The sequence below is a fragment of the Tachypleus tridentatus genome, chromosome 8 (genome assembly GCF_004210375.1).
Source record: "Tachypleus tridentatus isolate NWPU-2018 chromosome 8, ASM421037v1, whole genome shotgun sequence".
Taxonomy (NCBI): domain Eukaryota; kingdom Metazoa; phylum Arthropoda; class Merostomata; order Xiphosura; family Limulidae; genus Tachypleus; species Tachypleus tridentatus.
Window position 1 is genome coordinate 24,382,121 of NC_134832.1, and position 25,731 is coordinate 24,407,851.

Sequence of the window (25,731 nt, forward strand, 5' to 3'; positions counted from 1 at the left end):
TTGAACCAAATGTTTGTTACATAAGGACAAAGCTATTAGAAAAACCTGTAAGTCATTATATTAAACAATGCCCATGATTGATTGTGTATGTATAAATTTTATTTTACAGTTATGCACAACTGAAAACAAGTGTTATTGTTTATAAACTTCAAGTTTTATTCCAAAAGTAACACCAAATATAACAGTATACAACATTATTTATAATAGTTCCATACTTTCCATATGCTGAATTTATTTTGAATGTTATGATGGTAAAATAAATCACTAAGTTTGCCAGTGCTACGCACATGTAAAACAGTTCTTTCTCTCTCTCTGTTTTGTTTTCTGATAAGGTTATTTATCAAGTTTTAATCAGTCATGGTTGATTTAAAAGTGATGTAAATGGGTAACTGCTGAAAATATCTACCACAAAGTTGTTTGAACAGTAATTATGTTTAAAACTTTAAACCTGGTTAGAGTTATTTCTGATGTGTAATCAGTATTGTAATAGTTATATTGAAGTATAATATTGCATGAAAATATAATAAAGTTAATTTAGTTGCATTTAAAACATACAGCTGAATGTGAAGTGTGAAGTTGATATTGTAATCCATCTAATTGAAATTCATACTTCAGTGGCTTAGAAACTTAAGTGACTTGCATTTGTATACCCACCACATTGTGGTGATAATTTAAGGTAAAGGAATAGCATCATTATTTATTGACTATTGATATTGTAGAATGTTATTTGTAATGAAATATTTGAGCATACAAGTAACACAATTTCTTTTTTGAAATGAAGTCTTGGAAATATACTTTCAATGTGGGGAATTTTATGTTTCTTGGGTGAAGAGTTGATCATTTCAATTCATGATTCTTGATAGTGTTACATTTTGTCTCCATGACTCCTAAATGTATTTCATTACAAGACTGATCCTGTATCAACAATTAACAGAGACTGGATCTTTTGGCATTCACTTGCACATTTGGAAGCTATAAACTGCATACGTGTTTTATATATATATATATTGTTTTCACACTATACAACCTGGCTGAAGAGGTGGATAAACTCTCTCATATGTGGGCTGGGTAAGATGAACTGTGTCCATTCGACCCAGAGATACCAAAGCTTGTGTTAAAGTCTCCAGTATGTAGCCCCTTTTAAACAACTCCAGTCAGACAAAAGATTATGTGTAGGCCCGTATTTCTCCTTTCTTAAGAATTCAAATGTTGAGATGTGGAAAATGGAATAACCTGAATGAAAAAAGTTACTTGTATAAAACACAAATACATAGCACACCCTCATGATGTGGGATTCCTAAAGCTTGAAAGTAACAAATGAAATGTGACTCTTGTGTTATATACAAGATTAGAAGTGATTATCTGATCATTTTTTAGCTTTTTTTTAGCATTTGCTGTATAAAGTTAATATATGTTCTTGGTAAAAGCATGTCATTATTTGTACAAAATTGTGTATGTTGTAGCGATTTATAATATGCAAGTTACTAAGTCACCTAACATTCATCACAAATATAGTCATGGTGAAATATGATATGTAAGAAATACATTTTGTCGTTTTGTATATAGTGTGATGCCACAGAAACTTTTATTACTTTTGGAAAGTGCATATAGTGGCTTTTACAATGCAAAATATGCAGTCAATTCACAAAGGTATCTTCAGTTTGAAGAATTTTCAAGATGGAATATATTTTGTACTTCATAGCATTACAAAAGAAAAAAGTGTGAATCAACTTGGGAAATTAGAAAAATTACAGAAATAAACTTCAAACAAATTGTAGCCTAACTTTGGTAAGTGTACCATCTGGTAAAAGAGAATTCATGAATGCAAAATCAGTAATATGAGCAATCAGTGTTCCAGGCAGAGTACATGAATAAAGAAGGATCTCTGTCTGGAAAAGTGGCAAGTCGTATGTACCTGAGTTGTTTTTATAGCTTTTATCTGTTCAATAGTTTCATATTTTAAACAGCTAAAGAAGGAAAGTGGTATTCATAATATTCGTTACAAAAATATACGAGTTACGTCACGTGATGCAGTGTTATATGGATTTCTATGTGATTAGACCACTGATTGGTGGGAAAACATCATTTCTGTGCACCAGATTGGTTATGAAAATCAGCATTGAGAAAATGTGCATCTTAGATATGACAGCCTTTGCAATGGAAACTGTAGCTGGACTGATGTAATGATTACAGTTATCAGATAAAGAATAACTGGATGTAGCAGCATGGTGAGACTCCTAAGTAATTTTAATGTTATGTATTCAACTTCTTTAATGCAGACTTTTCACAGTTTTAGAAGTATCTGCTCATTTCAAAAACATCTTATAATAAATTAGTGAAAAGCTTGTGGAAAATATTAGAATTAGCACATCTTGGAAGAATATTACCTCTAATTTATATGCATCACTTAAATGTTATTTTTAGGACAGTTTCAAAAGACATTGATTTGTTCAGTTTGTGTCCTTACACCATGTTGTATTGCTCTAAATAGTGTTTTTTGGGGGGAGGGAAGCCATGCTGTGCTTTTTGCAGGGAATCTAATCCCCAATTTTAGTGTTGTAAGCTCATAGATAAGGTTACATTACTTTTATTTTTACAAGGTAACTGCTATATATTCATTAAAATTAATTGTGGCATTGGAATAATCCAAAATTCATTAATGAAGAAATTCAGAATACAAGAGAATTTAATAAGTTTTTATTTTAATATTGGAATAAAACTTATTGTGTTGTTTTAAGTCTGTTAGTGATCTCCTAATGGCACAGTGGTATGTCTGCGGACTCGCACCACTAGAAACCAGGTTTAATACCTGTGGTGGGCAGAGCATAGATAGCCCATTGTGTAGCTTTGTGCTTAATTCTAAAGAAACAAATAGATTCCTGAGATGCATTTGTTTAAACACAATCACGTGTTAAATGCCCTTAATTTTTTATTGGATGCAAAAGTATTGTTTTTTGTTTTTTTACAATAAATGTTCAAAAGTTAATTGTGTGTGTTTATATAAAACAAAAACTTACCTAATTGACGACATAATCCTTTCCAGTCTTTTCCGTCATCTCGTTTGATATCTAATGCTGCTTCTAATTCTCTTCGTTTAGCAAGGGAAAGCTCTTTAAGCTCTACTTTCTGTGTCGCTAGAAAACAGGGTAAAAACATCATATTGTCTCATGAGATCATTCGTTATTTGCTAATGCAACATTTTTGAAATACCCTACTATTGTGACGTAATGGGCTGTATTGTACTATAGTTCGAAATTAGTTACTACTACTAACCTTTTTTTATATGTTACACGAATATTATGCGTAGAGTGTGTATTAGTTATACAGTAAATTTAGTAATGTGAGAAATTTTAAGAACTTGTATGTGAAAGCAAAGGAAAATATGTCAGCCACGCTATATTTGCCATGTCGAGTGCTGACAATATGTCAACTACACTATCTCTGTCGTATTGAATGCTTTTCGCCAACTGACAGAGCTCACCAAGGAGGCGAAAGTACGACAGGCATAGTAGTGGTTTAGACTGGCATGTGTGTATATACTCATTTATGTAAGTCATTTACAAATTAGAGTTTTAAGGTAGGAATTATTACCACAACGTTATTATATTATATTGTTTATTAATATTAATTATTTTATATGAATCAACTTTACTATCATCTACAAGAACTGGCAAACCAAAAGCTAGTCTTGTTCACAGATAAGGCGAAACAACCATTATATCAACAGAAGAAAACTACATTACTAATTCTCAGAACTCATGAGTGAAAGGTCTGGCTACTAATGTACGACTGTAACCACAAAGACAAAAGAAAACCTTTATTAAAGTTATTGTTAAAACGTACTTGTCTGCAGGGGCTGAACAGTGACCAATTTCAATGACTGGTCAGAATCTGATATAAGTACACTTTTACTACTGTGTGATGGACAGCCTTGGCTATTTGTAGAGGTTACTTCACTGCAGTGAGTTTCCTTCGTGCGAGTCTGTCGCGAAAGTCTCCACCGAAGTATAACGAACACAAGAATGCCCAGTAGCACTGCCACTAAAATTGTGCAATATACAGGAATCACATTGTTTTGGGTGAAGTTCACCACCTCATTGGGCATTTTTCCTCGTTCATCTGTTGGTAAATGTCTTCCTCGGTGAAGGTTTTTATCTATCACGATTAAATTCATGAATATTTATAAAATATTTTGTTGTAAAAAAAGATAAATACTTATCTCTCTGTTACAAGTTTCGACAGTTTTTTTAATCTGTATATAAAATGATATTTTAACCTCAAAACATTTTTTAAACTTTAAATCTTAGTAAATTTTCTGTTTTGGAGAGCGTAATATTTAAGATAAAATCGCGTAACTGCAGATGCAGATATATATGTTTTTTTCACATTTGCCTGTCCACAATAAAATTAGGGCACACTGTGCATCTGTCCTATTGGAGTAATGGGGCACTCTTCACCATTTTGTTTACAGCATGAAAATTGTATTTTAATGGTTTTGGGATGTAAATGCTTGTAGGTTATATTTTCCGTTTCAATTCGAATTGCGTTGTTACCCTATTTACTGTTTGTATGTATTGCAAGCTACCTGCCGATTTATATAGTTTTCTCCTCTAAAAAGTAAGTCTTACTGGCGTTAACTTCTCGGATATTTCTCGCTATACTGAGGATGTTGAGGTACTACAGAATGACCCATCATTTGTTTCGTAAGTTACCCTTAATTGTAGTAAGTCCGAGGTAGTGCATTAAGTTACTATAAATTTTAATATGAATGAAAATCTACTCAGTAGCGATTTATGAAAATGATTGTGGTATAATGGTAACAAGTCGCACATTAAAGCAGTATTATGTTATTAGTGGTAAACGTACAGCAGTGTTTGGATGTGTTTGGACGTATATCCTTATATTAAAACCACTAATCCGGCTTTACTAGGAATATTGTGTACAGCTTCGGCCTTCTTATCTGCAAAAGGATATTGACTTATTGTAAGAGGTGTGTGTGTTTTGTTACAGCAAAGCAACATTGGGCTATTTGCTGAGTCTACCGACTAGAATTGAACCCCTGATTTTACCGTTGTAAATCCGTAGGCTTACCGCTGTCCAAGCGGGGGAATTTGTAAGAGGTTTATATGATGATACAAGAATGATTTCCCGGTGGTAAGGTTATCTTACGATCCTTATTTACTCTGGTAAAAGTGCTGATAAAAAGGTCGTCCTACTCAAGATCGATAGGATAAAGTTCTCTGCTGTATCGAGTGTAAAAAATGAAATAAAAATACTTTTTTACTCTATCGTAGCACAGCGTGACAAAAATTAAATTATAAACAGTTCTCTGCTTTCACTCTGCTCTATTATGAAGGTAAAAGGACTTGTTTTCTTGTCTAGCCTCCTTGGCACAATTTTTATATTTCTAGCAGAGTAACTGGCTTGTGAAGTGAGATGCCGTAAGCTATAGTGGAGGCTGACTCTTTGTAGAAGTTAAAATGGGGAATCGACGACTTCCAGAAAAATAAAGGATGGGTTTGAGTTTTTACTTTTCTCAAGGACTTCTTTGAAAGACAAAGTAATTCCATGCATTTTGTGTTTTTGTTGTTTCTTTTCTCAAATGGCCAACCATTACCGCAGCATAACGGTAAGTCTGAGGGGCTTACATCGCTAAAAACCGAGTTTCGATACGCGTGGTAAGGCAACACAGATAATCTATGGCGTAGCTTTTGTTTAGTTCCATACAACCAATTTGTTAAAAATACTAAGTCTTTTGGTTTCCAATATTTCATTATTTTTCGATTTTTAAACGATAGTGAAGAGTAAGTTTGAATTCCTTTTGTTTGTTTTATATTTAACTTGAAGTAAAATAGAGCTTGGTAAGTTTTTTAGCCGCACCTATCGTCTATATTTTATTCCTCCTTCAATAAGGTAAATTGTATTAAAAATATGAATATTAAGTAGTTTATTGATCATGTTAGGTAACAAAACCAGGAAAAGCTCATGCATGAGTACAATCTTCAGTTACTTCAAGTTAAATAGTTTCTTAATACATCTTAATTCTGCTTGATAGGAGATAATCGAAGTAAAGGCAACACCTTTTCTGGATGCCCCTCAGTGGCATGCCCATGGACTTCATAACGCTAGAAACAGATTTCAATCACCGTAGTGAGCAGAGCACGTATAACCCATCGTATAGCTTTGTGCTTAACTACAATCATTGCTTGTAAATTATCTTAAAAACGTTAGCTTCGCTTAATTAATACTAATTGGAAAGAAAAATATTAAATGAAAAAAAAGTTTACTTTTTAGATCATGACAGTGAAAGTCACGTCATTTGTAGAAAAACGTTTAATGTATATTCTTTACAGAATTAGAGAACAGAGAAAAAGTTTGTATACCACGCTTTTGTAAAGTATAATAACTCTTTCTTCTTGTTGCCGTTCCCTCACTTGTTGTAAGTTTATTTTACATTATAAATGGATCTAATCATATTGAATTTGCACGTACTGGTATAATTTCTATTGTTCTTTATCCTCACACACTATTAAAGACTGTACATTTCTCATTCAAACGAGATACTTCCAGTAGCTTAATGATAGCTTTATTTTTATTATCTTACACTACACCTATTATCGTCTAGAACAGTTTGTAGCCTAGAGGCTCGACCAACGTTCATGACGATTTAAAAAATTAATAAGTATTTTTTTTGTTTTCCCCGTTTGCAAGCACTGTTGAACAAGGACCAGTTTTTTTTTCTGCAGACGTAAAACAACGAAATTTTTCTATTGTCAAAAAATTAATAAAAACCTTTCAAAAATAACATTAACCTGTGGTGCTCCAGGCACAAGTGGAACGCCAGTTTCTTCTCAGTCTAGTTAACGATTGTCGGCCGACTATACGAAAATATTCTTTTTATTATGATAATGTCGCTTTGATCCATACGACAGCTGGTATAATTAGATACGTTCGAACAATCCCAATATAAATAGCCCGACCTCTTTTTGTATTCCATATTTTTTAAAACTAATTACGGTACGATTGTTTTCGTCTCCACGATTGGCGACATCTAATACTTTGACAATAACAGCATGTTTACGTGGTCCCATTTAAATTTAAAATAATGGTTGTGTAGTGAAAGAACATCAAATTTATTTGATTTACTGTTTACGAAATGTATAAGAAAAATCATTTGACAATCGGACTAAAACGTTTAACTCGAAGATAATGAAATTATTCTGCCCACTTATTTATCAAAACCGTTTTCGTTTTTAAGCGATGTAATACGTTTGAAATCCTTTGTTTATAAATAATTTCCTAGAAAAATACTGAAAAATTTCCTTCCAACAGATTGTTCTGTTTTGTTGAATACTTTCTCTATAATAGATACTTAAACTTCTAGGATAATAGCACTAAATAAGCCGAAACCGATTTTTTTCAACTACTGATTTATTTTAACTATTATATTTCTAGTTATAAATATATTAAGTCTAGTAAGTTGAAGTGATTTGATTGCCCGGCATAGCCAAGTGGGTTAAGGCGTTCGACTTGTAATCCAAGAGTCGCGGGTTCGAATCCCCGTCGCCAAACATGCTCGCCCTTTCAGCCGTGGAGGCGTTGTAATGTTACGGTCAATCCCACTTTCGTTGGTAAAAGAGTAGCCCAAGAATTGGCGGTGGGTGGTATCACTCCAATTTTATAGCCTCTGCTACTAAGATTCTATTTCGTTTCACACTAAGAATACTTTAGCAATAACAATAAGTAATCATGTTTAAATGGTAAACCTCTATGTATTAATATCCCAAACTTTAGTCACACTATAAAAGCTACTTGTAACAGAGCTTGTGACGTAGACCATGTACAATGTTCTTGGAAGAAACTGTTTAAATTCAACATGTGCGATGTTGTTGTTGTTTTTTTTATCATAAAAATCTTAATTTACTCCACTAGATGTCCCTATCCTTTATTAACTCAGCATATAACATTTAATCAAATCAGTGTTTTGTTTTTAAATTTCGCGCAAAGCTATACGAGGGATATCTGCGCTAACTGTCCCTAATTTAGCAGTGTAAGACTAGAGGGAAGGCACCCACCGCCAACTCTTGGGCTACTCTTTTACCAACGAATAGTGGGTTTGACCGTCACATTATAACGCGTTTGAGGTCTCGCATGTTTCGCACAAGAACCATTTAAGATTAAAATACCTATTGTCTAATAAGATGGTTCTTCTACTTATAATGTGTCGTATCTTTTGTTTTTTTATTTTATGAATACTAAGATGACATCATCTGGTATCTGCACGGAGATTATATTATTAAATCTAAATGTTATAGAATAATGTAATTGTGTGGGTTTTAATTTAAGAGTTTCACGCTTGAAATGAAACGCTACAAATGGTATAGGAATTTGACTATCCTGTTGTTACATCATATACGTCTTCGAGCTTATATTTTATAAGTAGTGAACTTATAGCACATGTTCAAAAATCATATACGTTGGATTAAACAGATGTGGCATAAACGCAATGTTTAAATACATAGAAAAGTGAATATGAATTAAAAAGTGGATTTATAGGTGTAACTGATCTTGTTAGCAACTATCAACCATAAAACATGAGTAATTTCCACGTCTTTATAAACAGTTTTTATCAGTGCTGTCTATTGCCGAGTTTTATGTGGCCAGGGAGTAGTCAATTATATTTTAAATCCAGTGGCGTAACTACGAAAAATGCCCATGAAAATGAAAAAGAATTGAACCCTACATTCATTTCCCTATAATCAGGGCTGTATTTAAGCATAGGCCAGTTCAGCGATCGTCTAAGAATCCGCACCTAAAATTTTGGGGATGAAGCTTTTGCTGACTTCTATATAACTGAATTTGAATAGACAAATAGATCAGTGGATAGATAAATATATCATTGAAAAGTTAGATATATCCACTATTATCGTCGCACGTCCAATACTTCTATTTACTACTGCCAAATCATAAAGAAACAAAGAATAACCAGTCGCTACATTATACATGCGAAACGGAGAGCCCGGCTTCATATTTTTATATGTATCATGTAGTTTAAATGTTAGTATGTTTGAATATACGTATATTTAAATTTCTGACATCGTGGCTAGGGGTGAACGACATATTGGCCGCTCATACTTTAATGGACTTCAGAAAAGAACGAGGAAGTAAGAACTGGAAATGAAACAGGAAACTGGAAACAGTCAAACAAATAGAAAAATTGATGAATTTTTCGTGTCTCGAGCAAGTTGTTCATATAAAAAAGTAACTGAAGAATCAATAACACCTGTAACAGACGGGCTGCCCCAAAGTATACAAAAACACCTGGAAGACAGTCTGTCAGATACTGAGGTGCAGCATCACAACTAGCAGGAAAGTAGTTTTTTCTATTGAAAAAAAAGCGATGACATTTCCGAAGGATCCAGCCCTGTGCAGTACCATAACAGGACACTTGCGTGCTTACTTTTATAAGATAAAACTTGGACAGGACTTAGATGTGCTTAATATGAAAACCTCTGTTAAGGCTTCGAGTGGTGGAAGAACCAGATATTTAAATTAATAATATTTTATCGAAAGTTTTCTAATAGAGAAGAAGTGAAGAGAAAGTGTACGATCTTTTAAGAGTCAAGTGGCATGTTTTTTTTTTTTCTGCATTTGTAAACCTATCTATTCAATTGCAGAGATTCAATGACTGGTAAATTACACCTTATCTTTTAGAACACAAAACAGAATCTTATATCAAGATTCTACTTTTGGATTTCTCTTGAAAATAAACTAGGCGTGTAGATAAGACATTGTTTCTGCAGGGAGGTAAAGAACAAGAGTACTGGAAGAATAGATTGAGAAGAGTGACTTCTGTCATAAAAGTTTCAGCAAAAAGAGGACAAGCTTTTAGAAGTTAAAATTAAGACATAGCTTACAGTAACAATGGCAACTTTTTTGGAATAATTGAATTGCTGGCACAGTGTGATGCTTTCTTGGCAGATCATCTGAACAGAATTAGGAATGCAGGATGTGGTATACCTTCGTATCCTTCATCAACAATTCGCAATGAGTTTATACAGTTGATGGCAAAACAGTGTTTAGTTGCTGTTGTATATGAGGTTAAATCATGAAGTATAAGTATTGATTCGACTCCAGATATAGATTTAGATTAGTTAACTTTCATATTGTGCTACATGAATGCAAATTGATGCCAGTTGAAAGGTTTCTAAAATTCATTGTGACCGAGGGGCATAACGTTGAATCTCTAACAAATTTCCTTTTCTTACTGTAGGGGTCGAAACTACGAAAACGTCAGTAACATGGTCGGAAAGTATTCAGAAGTTCAACAAAGGATAAATATTAAATCTAATTGCAAATTTTGTTCTTTGTTTATCACATTACTAACTCTCGTTGGTTCATGTACTGCAGAAAGTTGTGTCAATTCTGATTCATTTTTTGGATTCTATTCATGTATTTTGCAATTTCTTTTCGGCGCACACCCATCATTGGAAGCTATTCGGAGATTCGCTGTGTAGTGTTGTTCCCAAGTCTGTCGGGTACAAGATGGTCAGCCAGTTATGGGCATTGAAGGAAAGCTATAAAAGCAGTTTTTCTGTGCTGCAAGCTGTTTCTACAAAGAAGATGACACTCTTCAGATATGCAGTGAAGCTTCAGATTTGGCCAGCAACTTGGGAAAATATGAGTTCATCATCTTGTGTATTGTGTGAAACACAATTCTGCATCAAGTTAACACCACAACCAACACTGCAAAGAGAGACAGCCGAACTGTCCACAAACATTAAACTATATGAAGACTGGGTAACATTTGTAGAATCTTCTCATATCGAATATGATGACTTTGAAGAATAGCCTAAGAAACTGGTGGACAATCACACGTGTGAGGAAAGGCTAACAATAAAAAGGTGTTTATTTGATTAAAAGAAGGACAATGAAGGTGAAATTAGCTAATCTGCAAGAGAAAATTTTTGCATAATGACCTTTGTATTAATATTGGATTAATGGATTGCTGAATTTAGCTGCAGAAAATAAGAATTCGCAGTATTCCATGAACAGTTTGGTCTCTTTGAATTTCGAACACTTTGTACAACTTGCAGAGGTTCTACAATTCAGATGTGAAAGAAAGTTTCATGATAAAATCATTCATATCTCTGGTTATCTGTCTAAGATTAACAAAGATAATTCACCTTCTCAGAAATTGTAAAAGCATATTCGAGAATCTGTGTGTGTTTTCCTTATAGCAAAGCCACAACAGGCTATTTGCAGTGTCCACCGAACGAAATCGAATCCCTGATTTTAGCGTTGTAAATCCTTAGATTAACCGTTGTTTCACCGGGATTTTCGAGAATATGAAATTGGCGGAGTGTTTTTCAATTCTCAAGCATGCGAAAAATAGGTTACTTTCCACTGTTGCTCAAGATCGATTGTGGGACCTTTCTATTTTGGCCATTGAATCTGCCATTTCTCGAACATAGAATTCTGATGACATTATACACGATTTTTATTATAGTAAAGCTCATAAAAGGGCAGTCTTATCTGTGCTGAGATCTATGTTTGAGAAGTATTTAATTATGTGCGTGAATTTAAACTTATGTTTCAGGGCAGGAAATGTTAGTAAGGACGTCCTAAGCAGGATATTTCTTTCTTTCTTGGCTGTGCTCACCTCTAGAGTCAGAAGTAATAGCGCTTTCTTTTATAGTGTAATAAAATGGTTGCACAGTTATGACCTCTCTTTCTCGGTCTCCCTTAAAACATTTTAAATGACCTAATGCCCCCAAACTCTCAATCCGGCTCTCTCTATAATCGTAGTTTTAATTCTGGCTGGTTAGACCCCATTTTAGCTAGCCGCCCTCCTGTATTTGCGGATGAGGGGGAAGTGGAGTCTGTACGGGCGTAGTTACTCCAGTGTTCAGTTCATTATATAGCGATTGTAAATGCTTATACATCCAACATTTATATAGGGTCATCGCTTAAGTAATGTCCGATTTTAGGTTTAAAAAAAAGAAAGGATTTCTTACGCTTTTAATGTTGTTTAATCAATAATGTATGTTCCATTATTAGTAATTACTTCCTGCTAACGATTCATAAGCTTCTGAATGTCACTTCTTTAAAATTCTTGGGGTTTGGAAGAAAAGAATGTATAGAGGGTAGTTTTGACATCTTAATGTGTTCCAAGCTCTTTCCCATCAAGATAGTTCTGCAAACTTCGGATTAGCTGATAATCAGATGGACCAAGATCTGGAAAATAAGAAGGAGTTGGAAGTTCTTCCCAGTCTATCTCTTCAATCTCTGCAGATGTGATTCTTGCTGTACGAGGCCGTGCATTATCCTGGTGTAACATAACACGTTTACGATTGATCAAAGCAGACCTCTTTTCTTTTATTGCAACATTCAAGCGCTCTAACTGCTGACAATAAAAGTCTTATGTAATCGTTGCATTGAGAGGCAGCAACTCTAAAGTGGATCAAACTAACAATATCCCACCAAATACTTAAGATTTTACCTGCACTAAGCCATTGTCTGTGGCACTTAACATTTTTATAAAATATTCATTTTTCATCTCCAGTCACTAACCTGTCCAAAAAAGGTGAGTTACATTCATGAGAGTACAGAGAATTGTAAATGTCCATTCTTGCTCCAAAGTTGACTTCTGTCAAATCATGGGGGATCCATTTTCCAAGTTTTGACACCTTTCCATGCTGTTGTAGATGATGGTGAACTGTTGAATAGGTTAAATTAAACTTCTGTGGTAGTTCTTTAAATGTTACAGTACAATTTTCATCAAGTGCAGTCAGTAACAACTCATCATTAAACTTAACAGGATGACCTGAACGTGGTTCATCACTTAAGCTGTAGTTACGTGATCTGAACTTCTGAAACCACCTTCGACATTTTCTTTCATTGAGAGATTCCGCATAATAAACACCTTGAATGTTTCGTGTGGTTTCTGCTGCACTGTTGCTTTTTTTAAACTCATAAAGCATTATATGCCTAATGTACTCCCCAGACACATCCATCTTCATAAGAGTTTATTTGATTAATGATCTGAAAAAGTAGAGTTGAGTTAGTTTCTTTTATTTGTCTGAACATTTTTACACACCTACTACATATTTTAGTCATTAAAAGCTTCTACAAAGATAGAAATGATGATGTATTTTCTGTATTAAATTTTCCGCTATTACTTATGGGATGATTTGATAATTACAGCAGTTTAGTTTTTTATTTGATGCAATATGGGGCACTCCCATAACTAGTTGAACGTTTATTTCATACCAAAACGAAACGCATTTGATTCACGCGTTAACAACTTAGTTCCTGTTATTGTATGATCAACTTTGAGCTTTGGTATTTTCAAAGTGTGACAAAAACATTTATTTTTAGTAAACTGGTGAAAGGACAATATCTTTGTGTGGCGCAAAGATCTTAGTTCTGTGTTCTATGTACACTGTATATATTGATGAGAACCTAACTGATAATGCCAACCTTAACATCTCCTTTTCAAGTGTGCAGTAATATATTACACGGCTCTTTCTGACAAATTTTAGACAACACTGGTTCTTCATATGTGTTATTACTTGTTTTATTTGAAGAATGTATGTACTGGTTTTAGAGTAATCCATCTAGTTGAATGTCTACTACGTTTATAAAGGTTGTTTTTTGTTTCTCACATGATTTTTTCTAATGCAAACCCACCCAGCAGCGTCCAGAAAAGAAGTTAGAAGCTTGATCGACACTTATTCAATTAATCTGTCTTGACGCGTTTCTATAAATTAAAAAAATTAAGGATATAGGTTTAAAGTTACTGCTTCTTTCTTATAGAAAGAAGATGGCGTATTAATACTCTTGCTGTTTTGTTGAGAATACGTGCGCACTCGAGAAAAGAATTATATTAAACAAGTCTAACGGTTGATGGTGGGTGCTGTTACTTTGTTTCCTTTTTTGTAGTCTGCGAGCTCAAAATTAGGGAAGACTATGTGCAAATAGCTCATCTGTAGTTTATCGAAAACTGCAAAACAACAAACTTTCTCGCATAAAGTTAAACGATGACCACTAAACTTAATAATCGACACAGTTTAATTACATCAAATTGTTCGCCTGCTTTCATTATACCAATATCCGGTTACTTCGTGAAGTTACCAACAAATTGCGAGAATTCCAAACTAATAGCTTAGCATCAAACAAAATTCGTCTCGTCTGGTAAATCACGTTTGTTCAGTGTTGGTATACTTTAAAGTGTCAGCAAGTTCGGACGTCTGTGAATATTAATGGTTCTTAAATGAAAACACTGTAGGCATCACCTGTGATTTTTATATCAATGTATTGTTCCAGCAGAATACTAATCACTGCTACAAAGCATATAAGAACGTTACTGATTTCAAAGTAATATTTAAATATCGACATTTTAGAGAGAATCTAGGACTTAACTTTAAAGGAGGTGGTCAATCGACCAAAGTTTGGAAATATTAATGGTGACAAAGTGCACCAGATAAGTGTCAAGACGTGGTTGAGAGCATGCCTTGTAGGGCAGGAACATTTATTTCGGAAAAGAGCTGTGCTATGATGTTCGGACACTGACCACGTTTCCACACAATTTGAAAACCAATTTCGGATTTTTAAAAGAATTAGAGTAACATGTGTTCGAAGTTTCTTGTAAGATGAAACCTAAAAGTTCAGTTTCTTACACGATTATCCAGCTCGCCAGCACACAATGCTTTCAGTCATTCGCACCGAAAGTACACGTACATGTTTTTTTTTATTTTTTTGTATTTTAATTTCGCGTAAAGCTACAGGAGAGCTATCTCCGTTAGCTGCTCCTAATTTAGTAGTGTAAGACAAGAGGGAAGGCAATTAGTCATCACCACCCACCGCTAACTCTTGGGCTACTCTTTTATCAACGAATAGTGAGATTGATTGTGACTTTATAACGCCCCCAAAACTAAAAGAACGAGCATGTTTGCGTGAGAGGACTTCGAACACCTGACCCTCAGATTGCGAGTCAAGCGCCTTAACCACTTGGCAACGCCGGGGTGTTTAGATTTTGTCACAAGAATAATGTACAATTTGATATTACTCTATTTTTAACCTCTTAAGTTTATGTACCATTGTCTTGAATATCCAAAAATATGTTAAATAATAGCAGTAGTTTCAGTGTCGATAAATAAACGTAAGTTATGTATTTACATAATTTTTTGTCCTTGTTTTATTAGAATTTCACGCAAAGTTACTCAACGGCTATATGCGCTCGCCTTCCCTAATTTACCAGTGTAAGACTAGAGGGAAGGCAGCTAGTTATCACCACCCACCGCCAACTCTTGAGCTACTCTTTTACCAACGAATAGTGGGATTGACCGTAACATTATAACGCCACCACGGGGATTCGAACCCGCGACCCTCTACTTTAATCTTGAAAGCATGAATTTAAAAAAAAAGTCTCAACTACGATCTTAATATTTCAAGATATGATTTTTCGTAAAATGTTATAAGCTGAATGAAAAAATATGATATGGGTTTTCTGCAAAATGTTATTTGTTTTAACAGTTATTTCCTACTTTCATGTCCTCCCTGTGGCACAGCGGTATATCTGCAGACTTAAAACGCTAGAAACCGGGTTTCGACACCCGTAGTTGCCAGAGCACAAATAGTCCATTGCGCAGCTTTGTACTTAACTACAAAGAAACGTAACTTCACAAGCTAAAGGAAAAAAAACAACACTAAATTATTACGTCTGGTTTTTAGAAAAACATGACATTGCCATGAAATACATATGTAATGAACAAATCGTTGAGTCTTACCGATACATATAGTGTCTTGTATGGGTGTGCATTCTTGAAGTATAACTTGGCTTTCTCTGCAAGTGATGCACAATTCGCAACCCAGAGTACCACTCAAAAGTCCAGAGTAAGTTCCAGGAGGACACTTGCGACACACAGTGTTTATTGTTGCGAAGCACTGTCTAGCTACTCTCCATCCATGAGAGCACAGTTCACAGTGTTTGCAAGCTTTCTCCTTAGTGTCCATATAGAAACCTTTCTCACAAGCACATTCTACGTCATGTGTTGCATTACATTTTTTTACCAAACGCGAATTTTTTGGACATTCACTACATTTTACGCACACTGTCTCATCATCAGAAGCCGTTGAAAATATATCTCCAGATCGACAGGGGACACACTGCGTTTCTTCAGTACTGGTGCATTTATATTTTACACCAAAACCTGGTGGACAAGACAGGCAACCCGTCACTTTGGCAGCTGATTGAATTTCACATAGACTATATCGAATCTGGAAGAAATAAAAATAAAATGCCAGGACATTGATCACATAGTCACATCATATGAGAATGCAGCAACTATTAGAACGAAAAAATTATTTAAGAAAATCAAGAGCAGGTCCGCATTCATAAATGGGAGGGAGGGAGTTGGTTGCTATATATTTTGCAAGAACATACCCTAAAACTTGTTTAAATTCGTATTTATTATTAGTTACTGCTGAAGTCTACTGCAACTGGTAATTTTGCTGTTAAAGTCTGAAAAGACATTCATCCGGTAACAGGAATCTGAAAGGGACTTGTCTACCGTATAAATTGCGTCTACGAGTGTTTGTCGGAGTTTAACTTTTAAATTTACCAAAACAGAAAAGTTATACGAAATCAAATTTTATTCTTAATCAGCCCGACAAACATCATTTATTTAATATATTTATTTTATTTGCTATGGTTTTCGTACCTTAGCGTTTACTTTACTTTAAAAACAACATATTCTGATATTCTATCATTTTATAAAGCAAATTTCTTTTTCTCATTTCTTCATGTGATGAAAAACAAAGCTTTTACAAAAATAGCTAAAACATTATTAGTCCACAAAAACTTAGCTGACGTCAATCGTTATTAAATACTTGTAAAAATAAATAAGGATTCTTAAATTTAGTTATATCGGACCATTTGCGTTGTTCCCACTATTATTTTAACTTTATTTTTTTCGTAAGTAAACGAAAAGAAAAAAAAATGTTCTACATATTTTTTAACAGTAGAGGTAGCAAGAGAAACATCAAAGCGAATTTCGTCTTGTAAGTTCACTGGCAAAGCATATATAGGTTCACGTCGCAAGATAGACCATGCATATAGCTGCGAATAATATAACTTTAATAAGTGGATTGACTGAATAGCAATTATTTTTACCTTGCAGTGACCGTGTAGTGAATTTCATAATGAGACTTGAAACGTTCGACTTGGTCAGTGACCTATCTATTAATGAAAAGTATACAATAATTATTAAGAAACACAAAATATAACAAAATATCGGCCATTAATGTACATGCATACTAACGACATAATTGTTAGCAGCAAGAAGGTAAAAAACATTCGTTAGAGAACAATCCTTGGATTATAATTTAAACGACTTATTTCTGTGAAATTCATTTTATGTTTTAATTCAAAATTATTATTAATTAGTAAGATTCTGACTGTGAAACAACAGTTGTATCATGGTCGTAAAACTTCAGAATAAATCCAGTTTCAAGGCGTTGAAAAGATAATTTTGTTGATTTACGATCTGTTGTTCACTTTAACAAAATGTGAAACTTGCAAACAGGCAAGTCGTCGCTGCAAATGTGCCTCGCGCAGTGTAGAAAAGTTTGGAGTTGTCCATATTATAGCTGTTTTATTATCTAAATGGTCGTTATTCGCCCAGGCAATAATCTAAGACAGCACAACGAACCACTTTAGTTTCCCTTTCAACAAATAGTTTCAACAAAACTATAATTTAGTACAAAAGTTTATTAAAGTCATCTACTGTTTGAGAAAGTATCTACTTTTATTTGAAATGCAGCTTTCTGGGAGACTGATAAGATAGATAGGATGATCTGTCAAAACAAATACATCTGTAGAAATGAGAGAGAGAAAAGAAAACTCGACCTTAACACAAGTAACGAATGTTAGCTTATTCAAGTTCAATTTAGGCTTACTTTTTAATATCTATATTCCATAACTGCCTGCTTTGAATTAGCGAATTTTAACCCAGGGTTTTGATTTAGTGCAGAGGTATCGGAACTGGAGGTGTTATAGCAATACCGCTTTTACGTATTTGGCTTATATAGGAAATATAAACTATATTATTATTTTAGTTCTTTGGGGATATATCCCAGACGTTACTTATCATTTCAATCTTTCATTGTAAAAACTGCGTGTCTAGTGAAGCACCCCCTACTTTACAACTCCTTCCTACATCACCATTGTGGACAATTTTCCATTATATGAAGTTATTATGGTTGTAAGAAAAAAACTATATTTGTTTCAGATATTTGTGCAGATCTACACATAAGGACTGGGTGTTCCTAATTTTGAACTGACAAACTGGAAGGAAGTATGCTAGTCAACCGCGTTCATCATAACAACTCAGGATAAACCAGTTAGATATTAGGATTGTATCATTACTCTTATAAGGCACGGATGGCCTCAAAGTGTCTAGCACGATTTTACGGCGGCGGAATATGAACCACATATCTTTGAATTTACGGTTTAGCTTTGCTAACATGTAATAAGGTCTTCTTCAGACGGGCCTTGTTGTTACCCTTCATTACGATGGTTAAGAAATACTGCATTTGAATATCAGGCAATGTTTACAATGAAGAATGACTATGTTAGGACTCAAAAAAATAAAAGATTAATATTAATAACATAACATGCATACATCCAGTTTCTGAAGATACTTTTTCTCTTACACGACTTAACCATTTCCTAGAAAGGAAAGTTTTTCGTAAAGGCATTGTATGTAAATATTAGTTATCTAAAAAATTTTATGCTCTCATAAATACTTTTAACTTTCGTTAAGTTTTACCTCAAATTTCGTAGTTTTTTAGCTGTCGCCAAAATTAACTAATTACAGATTGCCGATGTTATTATTTTTGTTCATAAAAGAAAATTTTCTACTCTAATTAAACCGGTTTCTGAACACAACAATATGAAGTAATGTTTTTTTTCCAACTCACTCTTACGCAACGAAATCATTGATTAATTCTCATTTTGATAATGAAAATCTGCATATTATGTTACAAAGCACTAAACCTTTGTTGATGCAAAACATGAATATGGGGAAGGGGTGTTCACATGAAACTGTGGGGATTCTTGATTAGACACGGATCGAGAGTAAGGTCATCGATCAACTCACTTGTCAAGTAACCTCACGAAGGAATAGAATTATGTAAGAATACAGCTTAAAGTCTCTCCAAACTTAGTAGCGAACACAGGATATTTCCGAAACCATGCCCACGTTTGAGAGGCATGTAAAGCGAGAATAAATACTTTTATACAAAAACACTAAATTTTGGTGTACTTATCTCCTCACGTCAGTAAAAATGTTACTTTAAAACCTAGAAAAAGTTGCTCGTGGAATTATGGGTGTGATAATAAAAATAACCAAAAGGTTTCAAATACAGATCAAAAGAAAAAAAAAACGTTTTTTTTTGTTGTTTTTTTTTTGTCAAGTACTACTTGCTAGTTGAAACAAATCACTTTCGAATTAAAACGTACGTTTATAAAATGTATATATTTATATTCAGTATTGATTCTGTTTACGCTTGTAAGAACGGATTTTGATTTTTCACATACCTCTGCTCAACAACAAAACAGAACATCTTAACGTAGCCGGATCAAAGTGTACTAAGAGCTATGTAAACACAGGTATTGTCATATTTCGCCTTGTAAACATCAGCTCTTGACATACGAGTAATATAAATATCCGCGTTTGCATAATGGCTTTTTAAATGTAGACATTTAACACATATATAGTTCTTAAACATTAGTACCTGTGAGATTAAGTTTGAAAAGTGTCTTCTGTATGGTGATATAAATGTTATTGTTTCGCACGATTAGTTTTGCATTTTGAACTTTTATACCTACGACTCTTTCACACTTGGTTTTATAATTTGGTCTTTTAAATGTATGGTTATATAAATGTTAGTGAGTGATTGTAACATTTAGTTTCTTAACTTGATCCATTGCATTTGTAGTTTCGTAGAAGTATTAATTGTTGTCACGTTTATCTTTGTGCATGTGAGCCTTTGTTACAATACTGATCTATAAGATTCTATATATTGTATTTATTGAAATATCTTTATAATTTTAGGACTATATAGATACCCTTATATTTGGTACTGAGAGTAACCTCAAGTGAGATATAAGAACATTTTAAAGATTTCGTCTTCAGTCTTCAAAACAATCTAATCTATGGCGCATATCTTACTGACCTCAAATACTGTAAAATGTAAAGCGACGTAATTAATGGAATATTTATTAAACTAGGAAAAAAGTCTTTAACTTTTGCCATTGACCTGAAAACATTAAATAGTTCCATTATGAGTGATATAAGATATTTTATTAGAAGTGCGGTTAAATTTGCTTGATGCTACGTTAACCGCAACGAATCTAAATTTATTTTCTCCATGCCGTATAAAACTGTCTATTCAATCATTTTTCAATTTAATAAAATGAATGAACATATTTGGAGTCTTTATACACAGAATGAAGTACAAGGTTATTATTATTGTTATTATTAATATTTTACACAACAATTATGGTAGTAATAATTCTGAATTGAATTATTAACTTTGCTTGACCGTATTAAAATAATATTCACTATTTTAATTATGAAGCAGGCAGATATCACATCAGCTATTCTCTGAATTATAATTAGTGAGACCGTTGACATATAAATTATGATTACCTTCTTATTTTTATAGTCGGCCCGGCATGGTCAGGTTGTTAAAGGCACTTGACTCGTAAGCCGAGGGTCGCGGGTTCGAATCTCCATCACACCAAACATGCTCGCCCTATCAAACATGAGCGTGTTAAAATGTGACCGTCAATCCCACTATTCGCTGGTAAAAGAGTAGCCCAAGAGTTGGCGGTGGGTGGTGATGACTAGCTGCCTTCTCTTAAGTCTTACATTGCTAAATTAGGGACGGGTAGCGCAGATAGCCCTCGTGTAGCTTTGCGCGAAATTCAAAACAAACCAAATTTTTAAAGATATTTTTTTTCTTTCTCATTAATCCACTAGAAGGGGGATCTATAGTTTTTGCATCATTCATACTTGTTTAGCCTTCCATAAAAGAATAAGCAACAACTTTTTTTCCTGAATAACTGGTGAAAAAAACGCCATGAACAAGAGACTTATCTTATCAGATGATGTTGGACATGGTTTCCTGAGGACAGGTGCCAAACCGTAATAGCGAGCCGCTCTTGCCTCTGACGGTGAAAGATACAGGTAGCAGTAATATACAGAATGTTGTCTACAGGTTCGATTAATACAACTGGTGGTTTAGTACTAAAAGCTATGCAAGAAATCTTTAGTGAATCACGTTCATACACACGCATATATATTAGTTAGAAACGTGTTTTACTCAAATTATTTAAGAGTCTTTCTTTATTTTTTGAAGGCTAATTCCGACATACTTTATCAGGAAAAAATTCACAGACTTACAACTGTTAAATGGTTAGTTAATTTTCTATAAAATCCTAGTCTTTCCCTCAGTCTCATTTAGACGTACTGTCCAGCTAAAGTTACAATAATGTAAGTTTTAGAGAAGAAAAAAAAAAGTAGTTTTGTCACAAGTAAGTTCAAAACTTCTACGTACTTCAATTTTGTTTTGATAAGAATTTGATAACTTATTTACCCCCAAAAATGGTCTTACACAATGAAAAGGTTTGTCATTGGCATAATGAATACCATAGCAGCAAGGAATGCAACAACTGGAACGTAGTTAATAGCGTGAAATAATTTATTATGCTTTATAGCGCAAGAGTCAAGTATATTGATAAAGTATGAACTTCAATAAAAAGAGAGTGTACTCAATGGCTGCTATTGTAATTAGATCTCAAATTGGTAAAGGCTATATGTACTCTTCCCGTCTCAGGTATCGAAACCCGCTTTTTAGCTTTATAAGTCCAAAGACATTCCTCTGTATTACAGAGGGAATGGGCAAAAAATTGGTATCAATAACAACAAAAACGTTTTAAAAGTATTAGAATTAAACCAATAAAACGACTAAATCTGTCATATTGTAAAGTAGCATTAAGAATGGCCATGTGGTTAGTGCACTTAACACGCAGTCTGAGGGTCGCGGGTTTGAATCTCTGTTACACCAAACATGCTCGCCCTTTTAGTTTTGGGGGTGTTATAAAATTCGGTTAATCCCACTATTCGTTAGTAAAAGAGTTGGCGGTGATGATTCGCTGCAATTCTTCTAGCCTTACACTGCTAAATTAGGGACGGCTAGCGCAGGTAGCCCTCGTGTAGCTCTTTGCGAAATTCAAAAAACAAACACTAGGAATGTGGCAACAGACGAATTGATTTCAATGTGAATAGTTTATATTGTTTAAATAAAGTTGTATGTTTACGTTAAATGTTAGTTTTGCGCCTGTATTGATAACATGCCATATATAACTATTCTATATATAACTATTCTATATATAACTATTCTCTTTCTCCTTTAAATATACGTACTTAGTATTTAGACACACATTATTACGCGATGCATATTACGTATACTCTGTACAACAACGTTTTTAACGCGACTCAGTTCTAACTAAACGTACCATGTTAGTGATACTAGACTGTTTTTTTTCTTCTTTATCATAATTACTAGGATCTGTTGGTCTCTAATGTTTCTCATTTTATAGGGTTAAAAACTTTCAATTTAAAGTTTTTGTGCTGCAAACATAAATAGTCTCTCGTAGTTCAACCCGTCGCCTTCCATGTTAATGACTTACTGCAAAGTGTGTGCGTGTTTAGTTATAGCAAAGCCGCAACAAACTATCTGTTGTGTCCGTTGGGGGGAATAACTCTTGATTTTAGCTTTACAAATCCAGGAATTTATCGCCGTCCCATCATGGAGCGGGTGAAGATCTTATCTTTCAAATGGAATTAGAAATCTGAAATAAAAGTAAAATTAGGAGGAATACTAAAACAAAAGTCTGTAGTTTAACTATGTTTATATCATTATAAGGTCTATTATATACAATGTTTTGCAACATTCAGGCATTCAAAATCGTAAGCCTGGTTTTGTTTACATACAAAAACAAACCAAACTGTACATCGTTAAAATTCGTAACACAGAGAGAGGTGTCGCTAGATACCTAGGTTCCACAGGAACGAGAATTTTTGGCATTTCAGTGTGATACAGATAATGCTTTTCTATTTATATTCTTATTTTTAAGACACCAGCTGGGGATTTGGGGATCTGTCAAATAGAATCGAGGCACGTGCTCCATATGACAATGCCTAGCGACATCTTTGACTACAGTTAAAAAGTTCTAACTCGTTATAAATATCTACGGGGTCTGGTATGGACAGGTGGTTAAGGTGTTCGACTCATAATCCGAGGGAGGCGGGTTCGAATCCTCGTCACACCAAAGATTCTCGCCCTTCCAGCCATGGGGCGTTATAATGTTACCGTCAATCCCACTATTCGTTGGTAAAAGAGTAGCCCAAAAGTTAGCGGTGGGTGGTGATGACTAGCTGCCTTGTCTATAGTCTTACACTACTAAATTAGGGACGGCTAATGCAGATATCCCTCGTGTAACTTTGCGCGAAATTCAAAAACAAACAAATATCTACGAGAGAATTGTTTTTTATAGAAAAGTACACACGAATCTATGTGATCTGGCAGTGCTCACAGAAACAACATCGCACGTGATGTCAGGACACCACTACCTGTTGTTATAAATACAAAGTTTACTAAAGCTGATTCTATATGGTAAAGTAATTAGGAAGGAAACGTGGGAGTAGTGAGCTCTACCTCTTAAGAGTGTTTACTTAGTAAATACTTTATTCTGTACAAAGGTAGAACTACTTATATAACCGGTTGTACACAAGCACTGCTTTTCCTAACATTAGCTTTTTCAATAGATTCACACAGTAAATAAAGCAAAATTATGAAAACAATTATCTTGGGTACTGAAATTACAATACAGCAAAATAAAGTTTTCACCCCAATAATACGTTTAGTGCAGCAGTTTTGTTTCAAGTAAGTTTTGAGGAAAAAGTAACCCGGAGACATGAATTTCTGTGGTATTAGTAAATTAGTGTTAACGAAAAAAAACAGAAGCTGATTTTGCTGAGAGGCATATTTATCTAAATAATCGGCTAATCTTAAAAGAAACCATTTGTACTATCAAGCATTTATGGAATAATGTATAAGCGAGTGTTTCACACGATGTTTTTATGTTTTACTTCACTACACAGTTAAGAAGGTAACAGAAGTCTCTGTCTATCATATGCAGTTGCGTGTATATATAACCAAGTGGAAAGGTTAAAAAAACCCATTAATGTACGAGCGTAAAATATGTTAACATTATTTTATCGAGGCTCGTTTCAATCTAGCTACTTTTCCAATTTCTATTACAAAATTAAAATAATTGAACTTGATTTGTAAATACGATAACTGGCAACTAGATAAAATAAAACAGAGAACGTTATTAAAAACACTTTGTTTTACAATTATATTTTGGAGCGTTCAAGCGTATACATAGATATAAACCTCTTTTACTGTATAAATATACATTGGTTTTCTATAGCTCAGCGGTAAAAATAAGGGTTCCAACGCTAAAATTCGAGTTTCGATGCCCACTGTGGGCAGAGTGGAAGTAATGTGTTGAGTAGCTTTTTCTTTAACAACTAATAACCTACACGTATTAAGAACTTAATAAAGTAACGTGGAATAAGAAACTCCAGCCTTTTGATGCTGGACATCATTTGAAACAAGAGTAATCGCTATTTTAATACTTTCGCTTGTTATTTGTTTATTACATATGTAGTATAAAACTATGTACTTTAGTACTACTCACCCAGTTCAACAGGCTAAAAACCAACACGTGTAACTTCATGATCATGTAGATTATTGGATCTTTCTCGTATCGGTGGTGGTAAAGGAGTATTTGTGTATTGCGGTGCGTCAGTATTTTTTCTTCGAGTATGACTCGCAAAACTGGACTTTCAACGTGGTTAACTCCTGAAAATAAAAGCCTGAGAGAAGCTTTTATGGCTGCGCACCTACCAGACAATTACCCCTACAGCTCTCAATAGAGACCCCTAATTACTAGTTCAGGGAAGATAGTATATGTTTGGTGTACGTGCTGAAAACGAACATGGTTCTGTCTAGAGCTCCGCGGCGCAAACAGTGAAGCTTTAACTCAAAATGACTGCTTCAGTAAGAAGCAAGCAACTATATACCTATCATCATTGTGTGCCTAAAGCTAACCATAAGCAATTGAAAGTGTAATCTTTTTGTATGTTGTATTTCATCCTAACAAAAGAAGGGAAACTTAAAAATCGTAACATCGTCTACGAAAATAATACGGAATTTTAAAATAAATATTTCTGTATTTGACCATAGCAAAATCAGTATGTTTCAGAAGTTACACGTATTATATTATGTTTTGGATTTTTTAAAAACCTAGTCTTGTAATTTTAAATCCCATTATTTTAAGTTAGGAAACGGCAAATGTATGACTCAGTTGTAATTACCTGTTTAAATATTACACTGATGAAATAAAACTTCAGGTTCATTCATTTTGAGAACCATTTCTGTGTAGATCTAATCGACTTAATTAGACCGTATCAACTATCGTATATTTAAGAGGAACATAATAAACTCACCACTTTCTTTTAAAAGCAAAATGGCCTGGCATGGCCTAGCGCGTTAAGGCGTGCGCTTCGTAATCTGAGGGTCGCGGGTTCG

General features: G+C 34.1%; 1 protein-coding gene across 2 annotated transcripts; it reads right to left on the reverse strand.

Moving 5' to 3' along the window:
- Positions 1 to 132: 132 nt before the first annotated feature.
- On the reverse strand, positions 133 to 25,030 carry LOC143258687 (tumor necrosis factor receptor superfamily member 16-like). 2 transcript variants are annotated; one of them, XM_076518101.1, is made up of 5 exons: positions 24,839 to 25,030; positions 15,792 to 16,281; positions 3,844 to 4,155; positions 3,018 to 3,134; positions 133 to 1,233 (listed from the first exon to the last, which is right to left on the reverse strand). In XM_076518101.1, the coding sequence occupies exons 1-5, from the start codon at positions 24,881 to 24,883 to the stop codon at positions 1,115 to 1,117; spliced, it is 1,083 nt and encodes a 360-aa protein (XP_076374216.1). In that variant the 5' UTR covers positions 24,884 to 25,030; the 3' UTR covers positions 133 to 1,114. The 2 variants fall into 2 exon arrangements, with proteins under 2 accessions (XP_076374216.1, XP_076374217.1); XM_076518102.1 differs by lacking the exon at positions 3,844 to 4,155 and having other exon boundaries at positions 965 to 1,233.
- Positions 25,031 to 25,731: the final 701 nt, after the last annotated feature.

Excerpts from the sequence above, each read along its gene's own strand:
- LOC143258687 (XM_076518101.1), bottom strand. The coding sequence starts at position 24,883 with ATGATCATGAAGTTACACGTGTTGGTTTTTAGCCTGTTGAACTGG. Across the intron at positions 4,156-15,791 it reads ACAAGACACTATATGTATCG|ATAAAAACCTTCACCGAGGA; the intron begins GTAAGACTCAAC and ends TAATCGTGATAG. Across the intron at positions 3,135-3,843 it reads TGTTCAGCCCCTGCAGACAA|CGACACAGAAAGTAGAGCTT; the intron begins GTACGTTTTAAC and ends CCTGTTTTCTAG.